General features: G+C 38.3%; 3 protein-coding genes across 4 annotated transcripts; 2 read left to right on the top strand and 1 right to left on the bottom strand.

Moving 5' to 3' along the window:
• Positions 1-1,484: 1,484 nt before the first annotated feature.
• mrps31 (mitochondrial ribosomal protein S31) lies at positions 1,485-5,693 on the bottom strand. The gene is made up of 7 exons (XM_018692327.2): positions 5,369-5,693; positions 3,563-4,021; positions 3,272-3,424; positions 2,976-3,119; positions 2,819-2,892; positions 2,352-2,492; positions 1,485-2,256 (listed from the first exon to the last, which is right to left on the bottom strand). The coding sequence occupies exons 1-7, from the start codon at positions 5,473-5,475 to the stop codon at positions 2,021-2,023; spliced, it is 1,314 nt and encodes a 437-aa protein (XP_018547843.1). The 5' UTR covers positions 5,476-5,693; the 3' UTR covers positions 1,485-2,020.
• A 105-nt stretch (positions 5,694-5,798) lies between these two features.
• taf6 (TAF6 RNA polymerase II, TATA box binding protein (TBP)-associated factor) lies at positions 5,799-11,542 on the top strand. Of its 2 annotated transcripts, none has more exons than XM_018692325.2 (15): positions 5,799-6,007; positions 7,503-7,660; positions 7,783-7,869; positions 7,992-8,145; positions 8,246-8,302; positions 8,395-8,514; positions 8,661-8,782; positions 8,917-8,994; positions 9,093-9,194; positions 9,298-9,480; positions 9,686-9,760; positions 9,846-9,971; positions 10,165-10,338; positions 10,426-10,617; positions 10,968-11,542. In XM_018692325.2, the coding sequence occupies exons 2-15, from the start codon at positions 7,505-7,507 to the stop codon at positions 11,256-11,258; spliced, it is 1,917 nt and encodes a 638-aa protein (XP_018547841.1). In that variant the 5' UTR covers positions 5,799-6,007; positions 7,503-7,504; the 3' UTR covers positions 11,259-11,542. The 2 variants fall into 2 exon arrangements, with proteins under 2 accessions (XP_018547841.1, XP_018547842.1); XM_018692326.2 differs by having other exon boundaries at positions 7,472-7,660.
• A 712-nt stretch (positions 11,543-12,254) lies between these two features.
• On the top strand, positions 12,255-14,848 carry sat2b (spermidine/spermine N1-acetyltransferase family member 2b). Its single transcript, XM_018691125.2, has 6 exons — positions 12,255-12,429; positions 12,640-12,691; positions 13,483-13,566; positions 14,045-14,146; positions 14,331-14,371; positions 14,570-14,848. Exons 1-6 carry the CDS (start codon positions 12,367-12,369, stop codon positions 14,747-14,749), a joined length of 522 nt encoding a protein of 173 aa, XP_018546641.1. The 5' UTR covers positions 12,255-12,366; the 3' UTR covers positions 14,750-14,848.
• Positions 14,849-17,042: the final 2,194 nt, after the last annotated feature.

The raw sequence follows: 17,042 nt of genomic DNA, 5'->3' as shown, positions 1-17,042 counted from the left end.
CTGCCTTCACGGCCCACTCACAGGCTCCGTCGTCTGGGTTTCACAACTTGACGACGCATTCAAGCGCTCTTTGGCTGGAAATCACACCCAGTTATACCCTGTTTGAAATCAGATATGCATCGCATGTGCACTTTATTTCTTCTTCTTCTAGAATTTGTCGTCGAACTTGGATAATTGATTAGACTATTAATAACTGGCACATTTATATACTCTTCATGAATAAACAAGTTTCATCAGTGGCTAGTTTGTTGCTCTGTTCTTTCCACCACAACTCTGTGATTATAAATTTTTTTTTTACCAATTACTTCTCTTGTCATTCCAACGCATTTTGACGGCACCTAAATGCACCTTAGATGTGGAGGAACATGCAAACTCCCTCATGCGCTTTTAGAGACGCTGTCCCCATGTGACCATCAGAGAAAGATTTTTCTGAATAGCAAACTTTGTCCCTCGTGATTTTCATAGTAAAATCTCTGAACAGATGCGCTATTTTTAGTAACATGTTTCCATCGTGTAATTGGATATTTTCCATATATAGTCTAATTTTCATAAACAGTTCAGCCATCAGTTGGCGTTTTTGGCCCGTTACATGTGATTTTGATATCCACAACACAACCATTCTTTTACTACATGTTGTGACACTTAGACAGGCTGGTTATAGGTTGGACAATCATATCTACTCTTACCATACTACTTAATACAACTAGTCGATCACAGTACTGCATTGCTATGAGTAGTGCCATCTAGTGGGTTATTTGCATATAAGAACATTCTGAGCAGGACCAGGTGTCTTTCCACAAAAACATTTTTTTTCAGTATTTCATACAGTCCGCACATATACAAGTAAGGAGAGTGTTGCCAACATCTTATCATGCCAATCCCGGCAGTGTTTAAGGAAAAGTGAACAAAATGTGGAAATGAGGCACTTAAAAATGTCAAGCTCTCAGTTTCCACACTTTCTCAGACAATGGATTGCCAAGGGTGTTTTTAGACCAGGAGGGATCTGTGTGGTACATTGTTAACATGTTTTTTAACTTTATAAGCACTTCCCTCACAAAGGGCAGGAGGTTCAAGGTCTAATTACGCTCCTACCGTAACACAGATCTGAGCTCCTGAATGCTGAGCAAACGTTATACTTTTTCCACAGCCAGCCTGGAAAAACACCATTAATCATGATCACAGCTGTTTGCACGACCCCTGACAGTGAAAGAATACGATAAATATTTTGATCAAACTTATTTTCTTTGAATGTGAGGGTCTTTATCAGTCCATCAAATTTAACAGTCTGCTGTTTTTGTATGTGCAACCTAATCTGTAAACATGCATTTATATAAAAGCTTTAGTTTTGTATAACTTTTTTTTATAAAGTTAGTATAATAACATTTTTGACCATCACTTAATACACCTGCATACCACAAAAACTACTGCACTGACCTGACTATTACTGACAGTTATTTCTGTAACAAATTTAATGTCCACGTCACTTAAATTCAAAATGTCTCTTTATATAATTGTATCACTCCACTAGCAACACAATGTAGCCTGTTAACTGCCTGTATTAGAATTGGTCTACGCAATTACAGTGTAAACAAATGACCAGTGATAGATTTAGGCGACTGAAATACGCAAAAAGCCATGACTGTATCTTTACTGCTTTATATTGATTGTATACTTTGTACACGCACTTCTGTCATCAAAATTTCACATTCTTCCTGTATAGTTTTCCTCCACGGTGTGACATGCCAGTGTTGAAGTGATTAAACAGAGATTCTCTGGTCTGATCAACATTTTACAAACAGTAGATACTGTACAATGTTTGACACTGTGACACAGACTTTATACCAGTCTGCTCTGCCAGGCCTCATGGAAGAGTCAAGAAATCTAAACAGGGTTCTGTTGGAACCTGTTCAACTGTATGGGTAATGATATTCATGGTTGTGAAATCGTGCTGAGAAAATGGGTCTTCCTTTTGTTTGTTCACACTGAACAAATGCTGGAAAAGTATTAAATTGTCCGATGTTTAATTTAGATGAATATCAGCCTCCTTTAGGACGTCCTCTTTTTGATGGAAGTAGTCTCTGAACCAGGAAATGTGTTCCTTCTTCTGTTGGACAGTCAGGTGGGGGTTTTTGGACAAACCGGCCACCACCAGCTCCATGAAGTGGCGCACTGGTCCCTGGCGGGGGAAACCCTCCTCCAGGTGTTTCTCTAAGAAGATATGCTCATGGAATGGGACGCTGGCTTCCTCCTCCAAGCCTGACGTAAGAGCATGAAGATAATATCAGGGGCCAAACTTTATTTTTTCTCTCTATATATATATACTGAACACAGACACAGCATTCATTACTCACCATCTTCATTATTGATTGGGTACGACCACATTTTCCCCTCTTTTGTCCACTGGATCATCTCCTCGAGCCCATTGCGGGGCATGTGGTCAATTGACATAGACAACTGATTAGCAAAGTCCACGTCCCATAAAGTTGGTCGTGCTGAAAATATGACACCAGCATTATTAGCAAATATACCAATGAAGTTAAAACCAAAAGATTTTGTGAGGTGAGGTTATTTAAGAGAAACTGAGACAAACTGCACGACAATATCCCATGACAATAAGCATTAATGAAGCTCTATTCTCTTTACAACGGTTTGTGTTAGGCAACATATTTTATCAGCCTGAGCAGGAGTGACAGAAATTTAGGAAAACACTCCCTTAAAATATTTCTAAGGATCAAAATACCATAAGTAATCCACTGTAAGAAAACATAGTCAATAATAATAGAAGGGTATTTACAGAAAAATCTAAATTCATCATTACCAGGTGTTGATTCAACATCTTTGTCAGTAGTGGGGGAGAAGATGTTAAGTCTTTTCCCACTGAGCAAGATCCTCCTAAAAAAAAAAAATAAAACACGCATTTAAAACACAGTCCATCTCAAAAACTATGTGAGTAAAGATGTGATGGATGTATTTACCTTTTCCAAACACCATCCAGCTCAGCAGTGATTCCTCCCTTTGGTGTGTTTTCTCGCCCGTCTTCATCAAAGTAGATAGGATTAGGCCCCCGGGCCTTCTGTTGCTGGGGTTTCTTTGCCACTTTCATGTCAGCAATAATTCCTCTGAGAAAATATAGTTGGATTAATGTTTATTATATGGGAATCAGACCTTTTATTTTCCATTTTCCAGGAACTAAAAAAGAAAAGACATGTCCCATTCATTCTATTAACATTCATACACTGGAGACCTATACACTGGATTCCAGGACACATACCCGAGGTTGCTCATGTCCCCTTTGCTCTGAGCATCAGTGATGGCCTCGTGCTGCCTCAGTTGCTGCAGCAGCTCAGACTCAGCCTGGCTGCTGTTAGGCAGGGTGGAGGCAGCAGCAGATGCGGCTGCTACCAGTTCAGGGTCCAGGGTTTTACTGGAAAACACCATGCAGAGTGAATCAGTGAATGAAGAGAGACTAAAGCTTCTGATATTCTCCCAAGACAAGGATGCAAAATAAATGTCACATTTTACAAGCACAAGCTACGAGTCAAACCCCTCCCCTTCCCCTTACATATTTGATGAAGCCTCCTCCGACACCTTCTGAAACATACTGATGGTGCTCTCCATAGCGGCTGGCTTTAATTTGGGGTTTAATGCATAATTCTGCTTCTCTTTCAAGAGGTTGAGCTTCCTCTTACTGGTAACTTCCACCTTCATGGCTCCAAGAAGTACAAGGAGACCCTCCTTCCCACTCTTAGCTGCTGTGTTTTCTTTTTTTGGCTCTGCCACATTCTGTTCATTTCCATCCTCCGTCTTTAACACCACCGGCTCCTCCCTTTGTTCGGTCATCTTGATGACTTTGCTGTCATCTTCAGCTTTCTGTGGAGCCAAAGTCGGACTCTCTGCTGGGTCAGCCTTCTCATCTGCATTTGTTTTCTCATTGTGTTTAGAGAGGACAACATTGTCTTTGTTTTCACAGAGCCTGACTGAACTTGTGCTGATGGCTTTGACTCCACATCCATTTGCAATCCTATGTTAAGAGCAAAACACAGTTAATCATCATGTGGGTCTGAATCAGAAAAGATCACAGAACGTTGAACATTAATAACTATTCAATATCAAGACATGACAATTACTATTAGGAGTGGACAATACTGTCTTAGAATAACATCATGATATAACGGATTTTTCACAAAATGATATTTATTACAATGTAATAAAACACTTTATTATTTTCAACAACAAATAACCCACAGGTCACTGATCTGTGTGTGTGTGTCTGTGTGATTGGTGAAGATGGTGAAGTGACTTTATAGTGTTGTCCCCTTTTGCTATTCTTCTATTCTTCTCACACTGGTTTACAGTGGTTTGTTGTGGATCTGACGCTGCATATTCAAAGGCGTCCCACACCAAACAGAAGTCCTTTTCTTTTCAGAACTAACTAAACCACAGCAAAGCCAGGATCAACATTGCTTTTATTTTCTGTCATGCTTATTGCTGCTGTACATGGTGTAACAATGCATAACAATCCGTAATATTTTTAATATCCTGATCTAACAAATTCTTGTCACATCCACAATGATTCAACCTATACCATCAATAATATGGTGCGACACACCCCTGATGGGGGTCAGAACATATGAGTTTGTTTTGAACACCAGATTCATATACCAGAGAATAAAAATCTGCTTCTTAATCTGCCTGAGTAGGACTGCAACTAGCAACTTGTTTATATTGTTGATTAAAAATGAATTAAATTGAGAAATGCCCATTCTGACTTCCCCCAGTGTTATTTTGTCTGACAGTCCAAAAACCAAAGATATTCAGATATTCATACTATGAAAGGCTGACACAGAAAAGCAACACGTCACCATATTTAAGAAGCTATTACAGCTATGATAGTATATTCATCACTGTATACAGCATGGACTGTGAACTATTGTGTTAAGTGCAGACCATTATAGCCAAGAATAAGAATATAAAACATGAATGTCTGTCATTAGATGTGAGGTTGTCCTGTCCGAGAGGATGGATAGGACCATCTATTATTTTTCTTCTTTTTCAGATTCATAGCAACTTTATATAGAGGTTATCCTGGAAACGACCTGCCAGTGTTGCACCTGAGCACCTCTAAGAAATGTCAATCAAAATATCCCGCCCCACCAGTGTAGGTTAAGTAAGCTAATAGCTAACAGCCTCTCCCTCAGCTTTGAAGTTTTTATGGAAACAAATGACACTCAAGGTTTTTCGAGTATGCAAAGTCAACTTTTTCCTCATTAAAATCCTTCCCCAAATAGTAAGTAGCGGATATTAACAGACGTTATTTAGTTACGCCATGTTGATCTTGTGTCCCGTTTCGGTCTCAGTCTCCGCTCACCTGAAAACTGCAGCCTTGTCGCATTTAGCTGGTAAAACACTCGACTCAAAGACACTGACTGAAGAATTTCGAGCTGTGAAAATAGTCCGGAATAAATATCTATACATGTTTGCTTCTAGCAATGTCCTTCCACGCTCCTGACACTTATCTCCGTTGCTTCAATAAATGGTCACCCCCGTAAACTCGAGGATAACTTTGGTTCCGGGTCCGGTTCGCAAAGGGACGTACCATCCAACGGGAAACCGACGTTTGATTATTAGTCTAAATGTTAATCTATCAATCTTGGAATTTGTTGTTTTTCCATTTAAAGTATACTTGATTGATACTTGATTAATTTGTACTCACTGTACTTTTCAACAGGCTTGAGGCGGTTACACGATCTGTAAAGTCTTTAGTTGTAGTCTCGCGATATCACAACCGGAACGTGACTCAAAATGGCGACGCAACATAAGCGCTAATTCACGAACGGAGGTCCCAGCTGCAATCCGTGAATTAGTTAGTTATTGATATCAAGAGATGGATATTCATAGAGTAGAATTAGCTTTGCGCGATAATTACTGCTGCAGACATCGTCATTGACTGTTTTTATTCGTATAAGTTCTTGCTTGAACTCAGAAAGGAGAGGACAACTTCGCACAGGTAAAAACGTCAACGGAAGCTAAGTTACTAGCATGCAAGCTAACATACAGTAAATTTAGTCCACTGTAAGTTAATATTAAAGAAATGTGCGCTCGCTAAGAGGCTTAAAATAATCGTTTAAAATTACTTTACAAGTAAATTGTCGTGTTTGAGTGAATATACTTTTAATGTGGCTTGTGTGTTGCATGTAGCGTGATGGTTGTTATTCCGTCAGAGTGGTTAACCCGCTTTCTGTGCAGCTCACTGTGTTTGTTTACACTCCTCAAGTATGTTTAAAATAAGAGCCAAAAATAATAATTTTTACATGTTTTGCAACACTTAATCGGAGTGGATGTAATCAGGATGTGTGTCACTGATTACAGAAAAGACAGCCTGTTATCAATTGCTAGAACTTGATTTGTGTTAAGTACCGATAATTTTCAAGTATGTCCTTCAAATCGTTATTTAATTGTGACATCTTCTGCAGAAATCACAGCATTCAGTCTATGTCTTAGCTTTGCACATATTGCACATTGTTTTTCGAAAAAAAAAAAAAGCTTTCTTATCAAGTTGCATGTGTAATTGATTAAGTTCTGCTTCAAATGCAGCTGTAATCTATAAATCAATTGTAATGTGGACTGGACTTGATCCCTTCAAGATTTAAATATTATTGTTTTAAAACCATTCCCGTATAGCTTTGGCTTTATGTTTGCGTTTTTTCCCTGTTGCTTCCTGTGATGTAACTCATCTCCGTAGCGGCGTACCCTCAGTAGGGCCCATCACGCATACGTTTTTGACGATAACGCTCGGCAGATGTATGGTTGTGTCAAATTGTTAAAACTAATCTACATGAAGAGCTGCAATTACACACGCTCTTTACATTGAGTGGGGAGTATACTAATGATACACTTCAGTGTCCTTAGAAATTGACTTGTGGCTGTATATAATATAACTACCACATAACTAGGGGTGATTATTTTCATATGGGTTAATCATTTTATGTATTGAATGACAGTAGACAGTGAATATGTTGTGTTGCAATTTGCCACAGATGAAATGTCTGTCAGGTGTCTGGTTTTGTCTGACCAACAGTCCAAAATCCAAAGATAATCAGTTTATGATCATTAATGACAAAGAAAATCACAAAATCCTCACATTTAAGAAGCTAGAAACAACAAATATTCAAAATTTTTGCTTAAAAAACTGACTGAAACAATTACAAAAATAGTTATCAACTGATTTTCTGTCGATCACCTTATTTATTAATCATTGCAGCTCTATACATGAGAATATCAGGTCTGTCTATAGTATGTAGTATGTGAGACTGTGACTTCAGACCCATTGAGTGTCTCTTGTTCTTGGCAGTGAACCATTTAAATTTGTAGAACTGAAAATGTAATCTCAAAAAAATTGGCTGCAGTGAAAAACTCTCCTGAATAAGTTAATGCATGTGTGTGAATTTGACTTTGTGTGTACATGTGAAAGGTGATACTCACAGACCAGTGTCCTTTGTTAGCCATGGCGGAGGAACGACGGCAGAAGCAGTGTTCGGTCATCCTGCCTACGGAGTCCATGAAGGCCATGGCAGAGTCTGCTGGAGTGGGACAGTTACAGGAGGAAAGCTGTGTAGCATTAAGTGAAGAAGTCAGCTACAGAATAAAAGAAATTGCACAGGTAAGTCATGGATGGTTTTGTTTGTGGGTCTGTAAATTGCTCTGAAACAATAGTTTATGCAGTATCTAATATATGAGCATTTTATTTGAATTCTGTCTCTTTCTTTTCTCTCTTTTACATAGGATGCTCTCAAATTCATGCATCATGGGAAGAGACGTAAATTAACCACCAGTGACATAGATAATGCACTGAAACTAAAAAATGTTGAGGTAAGAGAGAACTTGTGTTATATTGCCTTATTAATTTGAAGCTGTTTGAAGGAAAACATTAAGTGAATTTGTTCTGGTTTCTTTCTAATTTCTGCGTTCTAAGTACATTCCTCTTTTTACAGCCCCTTTATGGGTTCCAGTCGCAAGAGTTCATCCCTTTTCGCTTTGCAAGTGGTGGTGGAAGAGAGCTTCATTTCTATGAGGAAAGAGAAGTCGACCTCAGTGACATTATAAACACACCGCTCCCCAGAGTTCCACTAGATGTGTCTCTCAAAGGTACCCAAATAATCAGTATCACATGTCAGGATATTGTGTCGTCTTGTTTTGACTGTATGGTTTGTGTGCTCATACATCACACTTTTCTGTTGATCCACAGCCCACTGGTTAAGTATTGAAGGAGTGCAGCCTGCTATTCCAGAAAACCCACCACCAGGTGAGCCCTGTTTTAAAATTTTCTCAATTTCAGAACACAGAAAAACATCTTAGGGACACACTTGGCATTAAGTTTTATTTACTATGTTATAGCACCAAAAGAGCAACAAAAGGCTGAATCTACAGAGCCCCTCAAAATCGTCAAACCTGGTCAGGAGGAGGAGGCTACAATTCAAGGCAAGAGTCAGGGAGCAACAACTGCTGATGGCAAAGGTCAGTAACGTGTATTTATATTAAAATGAAACCTTTTTTTGTTTTGCTTACCTCTTCTGTGCCCCTATATTGCCTCCTACCTCCACCCACAATCTTTATGGTTTTATTTTTCTCCTTTATCCCATGTTTGTATCTTTCTCTTTCAGGAAAGGAGAAGGGTCTAATAAGGTTGAAGCCACGCAGCACTCATGAACTGTCTGTGGAACAGCAGCTCTACTACAAGGAGATCACAGAAGCATGTGTTGGCTCCTGTGAAGCTAAGAGAGCAGTAAGTCCTGCCTGTCTGTTTTTTCTCATTTTTTTAATTTCCAGGATTATGTCAAAAATTTTCAGATAATTGTTTAAACATTGTTTGTCCTGTCACTTTTGTTTGATTTTTTTCCCCTTTCTTGCTTCATTCAGGAAGCTCTGCAGAGTATTGCTACAGACCCTGGACTGTACCAGATGCTTCCAAGATTCAGCACATTTATTTCTGAAGGAGTGAGCATCTTTTCCAACTTTTATAATGTTCTGAAACATTACTCACCTCATATGAAATGCCCAGTCATATCTATCCTGACATTATGCTCTCCTCAAAGGTTCGTGTAAATGTGGTGCAGAACAACTTGGCTCTTCTGATTTATCTAATGCGGATGGTCAAAGCTCTAATGGACAACCCCACCTTGTATTTGGAGAAATATGTGAGTAAGCAAAACAAACAGCATGTTGTGTTTTCTTTTGAAGGGTCACATCTCAGCAAGTGCTTTAATTCTAATATGATTTTTTTTCTATCTGTATTTGTAGCTGCATGAGCTCATCCCAGCTGTGGTGACGTGTATAGTGAGTAAGCAGCTGTGTTTGCGACCAGATGTTGACAACCACTGGGCTTTACGAGACTTTGCCGCTCGTCTCATGGCCCAAAGTTGCAAAACCTTCAGTACTACGACCAACAACATCCAGTCCCGTATTACCAAGACTTTTACTAAGGTGGGTTTTTGAGTTAGGCCAAAAATATTGAGGTAAAGACGAGTTTTGTTAATAGAGCAAAAGATATACATAGTTCAAGTAAACAATTTTACATGACACTCATGACAATTATTGTGTGTAAGTGTAAATGATTGATATGTTTCCTGACCCAAAAAATGTTCAAACAAATGCTCACATGCTAAACCAGACTGATGTGTTTCCTCAGAGTTGGTTGGACGACAAAACCCAGTGGACGACACGTTACGGCTGCATCGCTGGACTCGCTGAACTGGGACCTGATGTGAGTGTGATTCTGTTTTCCTTGAGTCTTTTATCATTTTCACTCTTTTCAATAGTCACCAACATCCTGATTTTGTCCTCTGTAGGTGATTAAGACGTTGATCCTTCCTCGGCTTGCTGTAGAGGGTGCTCGCATCAAAGCCGTGATGGAAGGACCAGTGGTCTCCAATATTGATAAGATAGGAGCTGACCATGTTCAAAGCCTCTTACTGGTAATAAATAAAATCCAACAATTATCCATTTTAAAATAGACAGCTTACCACAGACTGATACATTTGAAAATTTAAACAGTCAAAGCATTTCACAAAAACAACCTGACCTCAATCAGTAATTGTTTCTTAATTTGTATCAGGCCAGTACTTATGTTTCATATATACCAAATTTGTTTTTGTTCTGTTTTGAAAGAAACACTGTGCAAGTGTTATTGCTAAGATCCGACCTCAGCCCGACAACGTGGAGCAGTATCGGCAAGACTACGGTTACCTCGGTCCAATGCTTTGCTCCCATGTAATGAAAGCCAGGACTCAAGCAGCACTGCAAGCTCAACAGGTCAACAGAACCACATTAACAATCACACAGGTATGTTTAATACACGGTAAAGTTATAAATTAGTACGAATAAAAGTGTAAAGATTTGGAGGTGATGAATGCCGACTTTTTCTTGCAGCCTCGCCCCACTCTTTCAGTCTCACAGAGTGGGATAAGTGGGTCGACAGGGCCTCGCACTCCCAGCATCATTAAGGTTCCAAGCTCCCTCACCCTGATGTCTCCTCGACCGGGGACCCCATCTCAGCCATCTCCGCCGGCAGCAAAGTACATCGTCATGGCAACCAGTGCAGGAGCGGCCTCAACACAGCAGGTACTTTAATTTTTCAGCTTTACACTCATCAAATTTTTGTTCACAGAGCCACCAGTGCAGAGAATATCCACAGGGTACCCTCAGGTGCCTATATAAGGTCATATGATAAAAATATAAAATATAGTAACAAAGCAGCATAATCAGTAATGTCATGAAAAGCATGAATAAAACAAAAAATGAATGAATACAGATGTATAATATTATAATTTTTATTAATTAATAGTGTGATTGGTGTGAAAATTCTCAGGTCTCAAATGTAACATGATGGGTTTTACTGAAACCCTTCTCTATAAAATCTACAACTCCTCTGACTGTGAATTGACATCTCTCTTTTTGTGTCTTCCCTTCAGGTAATCACCCTCAGCTCTTCCCAGTCAGCTTCACCAGTAACTAGCACCGTTCCCAGTGCCACTTCGACCTTGCAGCCTTTGGTAAAACTGGAGCCTGGCAGTGGCCCTGGACTGACAGGTTCACGACCTATGCAGAAGTACATAGTGGTATCTCTGCCCTCGTCTGCCTCTTCCTCCTTGGAGCCCAAGAGCTCTGTGCTACCAACCTCAATTTCCTCAACCCCACTAGAAGCAGGGGTGAAGATGGATCGGTCCGAGTCTCCTGGAGCGAGCACACAGTCACCACACTGAGACTTGTATAGGTAGTTGAGATTTTTACCATGTTGGTGCAGCTGAACACACAAGGAGGTTGTTTGGGCTGAACTTAAAGGGTTAAACTCTGGAGTGGTATGAAGGGGAATATCTGAACTCTTGACTGATAAAGAGCAAATGTGACCAGACAATGTAAATATGTTGATGCCCAATGAAAACTGAGGTCAGTCTGTGAGATCTGTAATGTTTCAGCTTATATTCAAATTGATTTCATGTTCTTTTTTTTACTCTAAAATAAATCAGATTTTGTATGAATTCCTTTATCTGGTTGTGTTTTTTAGTGTTTTATTTATATTTATTTATATTTGATGTTTATGTTGTTTGAAACTTAATTAACAGGAACTGTTCAAACAAACATGCTACATTATTCTTTGCAACTCCCAATTCAAGTAAAATTGCATTCATGTTTTAACTACTTTTCATACTGAATAGTTAAATCTACAAGGATGCATCATGTTTTATTCAAGCTTATTGTATGTTTTATGAATATGAAAACTTTATAATACACAATATGAAAATTGTCGCTGAAATGTTGTGGAGTTAAAAAAAAAAAAAAGTAGTTTAAAATGGAAATACTCAAAAGTACACAAAGGGTTTCATTTAAGAACAGTGTTTAAGTAAAAGCTATCAGTTACATTCCATAATTTCTTCCTGTCAGTCGGTGGCCAGAGCTGCAGTAGGTCAAGAGGAGGAAACAATTCATTTTATTTTTCATAAAAAGAAACGTGTGAAAAAAAAAAAAATTAAGACTCCGCTGACCACTGCTATAGGAATAATCATATTCTGCTGCCTTATGGCATACCAAACTGGAGAATTGTTTGTAGGAGTGTACTTTATAATACGGATTTTATATGAAGCTCAAAAGCCTGTTATTAACTGAAATACAAAATGTAATTCAATTTACAAACATGACCATTTATCTCTATACACCTCTAAATTGATGTGCATTTTATTTTGAAGGGAACATGACTGTATCTGAATCGTTTCCTGTGTTGTGTTGTCCACACTGTTAGAGTTGTAGTTGGGTCTCTTTTTTGACTTCTGTTAGGCACCAGGACTGGCTGCTGCACTGACTGCTGTTGTAGACATGGATTTCAAAATACGCGTTGCAACGAAAGAAGACAGCAAAGAGATATCGAGAATGATAATGGTGAGTAATTGTCAATGGTGTGAACTGTGATGTTAGCTAACTCCTCTCTGCAGCGGGTTGTGATTCACAATGAAGGCACGTTAGTATCCACCGGCTTAACGGACCAACTTAATTTGATTTAACTTAACCACTGTGTTTCTTTTGGTATAATTGTCAAATGACAGGCTACATCTACATTTACTCATAACGTTATCAAATGCTGCTTTTCAGGAGCTGGCTGTTTTTGAAAAAATGCCCGACCAAGTGAAGATATCACATGAGGGTAAGTTTGACTTGACAGACAGACAGACAGACAGACAGAAATGTATATATAAAGTACACCATGTGGAACAAATAACGTTAATATTCGCCAACCCACTAACCAAGACCTTTACAGGCATCATTAACGTTATTAAATACACCTGTGCCTTTCCTGTAATGACATGTCAAAATGTCTGCCAAGAAAAAAGCCTATTAAACTTTAAGCAAAACGTGGTTAATTATTTATAAGTATTCAACTATTATATCTTACAAAGTGTGTAAAGACCATCGTCTGACAAACAGAATGAGGGGATGTTTTCTGACTTTGAGCTACACACTGATAACAACAGTCATTAATATACACAGTTTTAGTCCTTTCTGAAGGCAATTCTGAGCAGTATCACTGTGTCTAATAATGTGTGAATAGTATAATGTGCAGTGTGTGATTACTTATTAAAGAACAGGAAAGACTTTGCAGTCAGGCGTCGCCAATATTAAACAGAGTATACAAATCAGTAACAGTAATGAGACTACGGTTAGTTTAATAAGCAGGAGCAGAGTTTGTTCAGCAGTGTTGAATCTTTAGTAAGACAGGATCACTTCCCCTTGGGAAATATTTTAAAAACATGGTTATGTGGGTGGGAAGGGTTGATGGCAGTTCTTCCAACTTTATCATTAATTGTTGTAAACACTTTCATTTATTTTTCAAGTGTCTCAAGTATTAAAACTTTACTGTGTCTTTTGTGCTGATGAATATCAGTATATCTTCAAATAGAAAGATGAGGATAAGTTATCTGTCTTGTTTTACTTTAGAACTGGAGCGTGATGGTTTCTGCCAGAATCCTTTCTTCGAATGCCTCGTTGCAGAAGTACCTGAGGAGCATAAATCAAAAGAAGGTAAAGTGTGGATCAAGGCCTTTTTGATTGTAGTCTTTCTTGTCTGCTGGCTTTGAACTTGTCGGCATCTTACGCAGATAATAAAAGGTCTGTGCCCTCATTTTTCAGATATACCCTTTTAGTTTCCTCCAAATCACAACTATTCAAGTACCACCTCATAAATCTACAGAGTCAAGTGTAGTTCCCTCATTCCTGGTCACAGCTGAAACTTAACCTAAACTAAATCATAATTTTTGCTCAGTGACAAAGGAAATACTATTTGATGAATAGAGTTATATCAGTATTGGTCAGCATTAGTGACAAAGCATGACTGTGTGTGTAGTTCAATCATGGAAATGTGGACCCCACACTTGAAATTAAGTCACCATTTTTATGCAAGACACAAGCACAATTATTGCTCTATATTTATAGAGATTTAAAATTTTCTGGAACTCTTCCTGTTTGTGTTTCTGATGGTTTGTGTCTTCTGTCCATATAGGATTCACGGTTGTTGGATACGCCCTTTACTTTTACACTTACAGTACATGGAAAGGACGCTCAGTATATTTGGAGGATCTGTATGTGATGCCAGAATTCAGAGGTAAAATATGTGATGCAGTGTTGTGGGTAAAGCCTATATGAAAACACTCTAATATTTGCTCTTTACATGCTGTCTTTGAATCACATTAAAAAATAAATAAATAAACAGCATTCTCAATTTACCTCTTTTATGAATGTTTTCTCTCCAAGTAAATATATTTTCAACCACATGCTTTCCTCTGCAGGAAATGGCATTGGCAAGGGTTTACTGAGCAAAGTTGCAGAGGTAAGAATGTGTTTGTTTACTATTTAAGCATCATTTTGTAGGAATTATAGTTCTGGTGTAGTAACACATAAAAGGTATGAAAAGGTTTTTGAAATTTTCTTTACAACTTTAAACAGTTTGAAAGTATTGTTGACCAGCTGTCCTGTGTGACTGAGGTAATGATGCATGATCAACTAAAAGACTGTTGTGTTTGCTCAGGTGGGGAAAAAGAAGCAGTGTGTGCGGTTGCAGCTGTCCGTGTTGAACTGGAATACTCCCTCTCGAGATTTCTATGCTGCTAAAGGAGCTCAAGACCTCACCGTTACTGAAGGCTGGCACTTTATACGTTTTGATGGACAAAACCTGGACAATTTAGCAAATGAAGCACCTAAAGATTAGTAGATTTCCAAGGAAAATATGCACATGTGTTTCTGGTTGTTTTCTTTTTGTCTTCTGCAATAAACAGTCACCCTTTGTACAGCAGTGCCAAAAAAAGCTTCTCTGTGCCCTACGATTCAATTCATTTTTTCCCACTGAGCACTGTTGTAAGAATATTCAAATTCTGTTATAATACAGGGTTTCATGTGAAACTTGAAACCCTGATATTAATTTAAATTAAAAAAAACATTTAAAAACGTAACTGTATAAGGAACACGACTGCATCTGAACTGTGCCTGTGTTGTGATGTCAATATGGCAGTTTTTTTGGTTGGTCATTTTACTTGTCTGTGGCAGGGGGGCTGTGGTAGGTAAAGAGAGTTGAAACCCTGCTCTTCTGCGTTTGTTAACATGGATTTCAAAATACGTGCTGCAACAAAAGAAGACAGCCAAGAAATAGCGAGTGATAATGGTGAGTCAGTGACATAGATAGATTTAACCCATAAAATACATAGACATCCAGCTCCAACATAATTGTCATTATCTATGTGGAGCAAATAACATTAATGTTGTCTCAGTGTACACCAGTAAGCTGGTTAGACATGCAGTGGGAGGAGGTGATTAATAGCTGGTGTAATGTTATTTCTTACAGCCAGTTTAGATGTAAAATTTTGAGATGTACAGTGGAGGGGTGTGATCCATAGCTTGAGCAAAGTCATTTCTTTACAACCTGTTTTTTTGACTAATGGGCTGTTTTGTAGCAAAGTCATTTTTAATCTTAGCTGCTGTTATTAGATAAGAGCTAAGTTCTAAAAATTTGAATTATTTTTCAAGTGTTTCAAGTTGAATATAGATGAATACTAATATAATTTCTAATAGAAAGATGAGGATAAGTTATCTGTCTTGTTTTACTTTAGAACTGGAGCGTGATGGTTTCTGCCAGAATCCTTTCTTCGAATGCCTCGTTGCAGAAGTACCTGAGGAGCATATATCAAAAGAAGGTAAAGTGTGGATCAAGGCCTTTTTGATTGTAGTCTTTCTTGTCTGCTGGCTTTGAACTTGTCGGCATCTTACGCAGATAATAAAAGGTCTGTGCCTTCACTGTTCAGATATACCCATTTAGTTTCCTCCAAATCACAACTATTCAAGTACCACCTCATAAATCTACAGAGTCAAGTGTAGTTCCTTACAGTTGAAACTGGAGGTCAGCTGAAGTTTCTGCACAAAAATAATAATCTTTGCTCAGTGACAGAGGGAATACTACTTGATGAGGTTTCAGATGGGTACAGCTCACTCACATACACAACAGACACATAATCAGTGTTTAGTTGATTCAACTGTTAAAATTCACATCTTCATTTTCCTCATAAATGGTAATGCTCTGTCAGATTAGTAAGAATGCATGGATGTGGATATGAAAAAAAAAATCATAATCCTTGCTCAGTGACAAAGGAAATACCACTCAAAGAATAGAGTTATAGCAGTACTGGTCAGTATTAGTATTAGTGTCAGTATTAGTGACAATGCACGAATGTGTGTGTAGTTCAATCATGATTATTTGGACCCCAGACTTAAAATTAAGTCACCATTTTATATATATTTATAGAGATGTCCATTTCTCTAGTATTCTTCTTGTTTGTGTTTCTGATGGTTTGTGTCTTCTGTCCATATAGGATTCACGGTTGTTGGATACGCCCTTTACTTTTACACTTACAGTACATGGAGAGGACGCTCAGTATATTTGGAGGATCTGTATGTGATGCCAGAATTCAGAGGTAAAATATGTGATGCAGTGTTGCTGCTTACTGAAAATGAGGTTAAGCTTTGTCATTATTCACTAAAAATCTGAAGCATTTTCCATATTAACATTTGGGAACATATAATAAAACAAAATTTGCCTTTATGAGGAAATTAGACACAGTCCAGCCTGAGATGCTGTAAATCTGTAGGATCTGGTGATACTAGGTGAAGAAATCCAGTCCCAGATGTGACACCACATATTTCCAGCAGGTGGCACATTGAGCTTTTTTTTTTTTTTTTTTGCACTTTATTCTGTATGGTCAGTACACCAAAGGCATATGATGATCTGCATGACACAGTGTAAAAGTACTAAGTCAGAGGCAACTGGATTTTCTGTTTGATCTTGGAAGCTGCCACTCTCTTGAAATTGACTTGATGAATTTCAGGTCATGTGAAAAAATACATTCATGTACATTTAATTTATCTGTGTGAGTGGGCTATTAGGGAATGCTGTGACTACATGGGCCATACATTCAATTGTATGTTAATTAATAGAGTAAAAGGAAAGGATGATG

Source organism: Lates calcarifer, linkage group LG20 (assembly GCF_001640805.2).
Source record: "Lates calcarifer isolate ASB-BC8 linkage group LG20, TLL_Latcal_v3, whole genome shotgun sequence".
In the NCBI taxonomy this organism is placed as follows: domain Eukaryota; kingdom Metazoa; phylum Chordata; class Actinopteri; family Centropomidae; genus Lates; species Lates calcarifer.
Note: the sequence above shows the minus strand (reverse complement) of the source record. Positions and strands in the feature narration are given on the sequence as shown.

Excerpts from the sequence above, each read along its gene's own strand:
- sat2b (XM_018691125.2), top strand. The coding sequence starts at position 12,367 with ATGGATTTCAAAATACGCGTTGCAACGAAAGAAGACAGCAAAGAGATA. Across the intron at positions 12,692-13,482 it reads AGTGAAGATATCACATGAGG|AACTGGAGCGTGATGGTTTC; the intron begins GTAAGTTTGACT and ends GTTTTACTTTAG. Across the intron at positions 14,147-14,330 it reads TGTGATGCCAGAATTCAGAG|GAAATGGCATTGGCAAGGGT; the intron begins GTAAAATATGTG and ends TTTCCTCTGCAG.
- mrps31 (XM_018692327.2), bottom strand. The coding sequence starts at position 5,475 with ATGTATAGATATTTATTCCGGACTATTTTCACAGCTCGAAATTCTTCA. Across the intron at positions 3,425-3,562 it reads GAGGAGGCTTCATCAAATAT|TAAAACCCTGGACCCTGAAC; the intron begins GTAAGGGGAAGG and ends GGTGTTTTCCAG. Across the intron at positions 2,493-2,818 it reads AGATGTTGAATCAACACCTG|CACGACCAACTTTATGGGAC; the intron begins GTAATGATGAAT and ends TCATATTTTCAG.
- taf6 (XM_018692325.2), top strand. The coding sequence starts at position 7,505 with ATGGCGGAGGAACGACGGCAGAAGCAGTGTTCGGTCATCCTGCCTACG. Across the intron at positions 8,146-8,245 it reads ACTAGATGTGTCTCTCAAAG|CCCACTGGTTAAGTATTGAA; the intron begins GTACCCAAATAA and ends GTTGATCCACAG. Across the intron at positions 8,995-9,092 it reads GCACATTTATTTCTGAAGGA|GTTCGTGTAAATGTGGTGCA; the intron begins GTGAGCATCTTT and ends CTCTCCTCAAAG.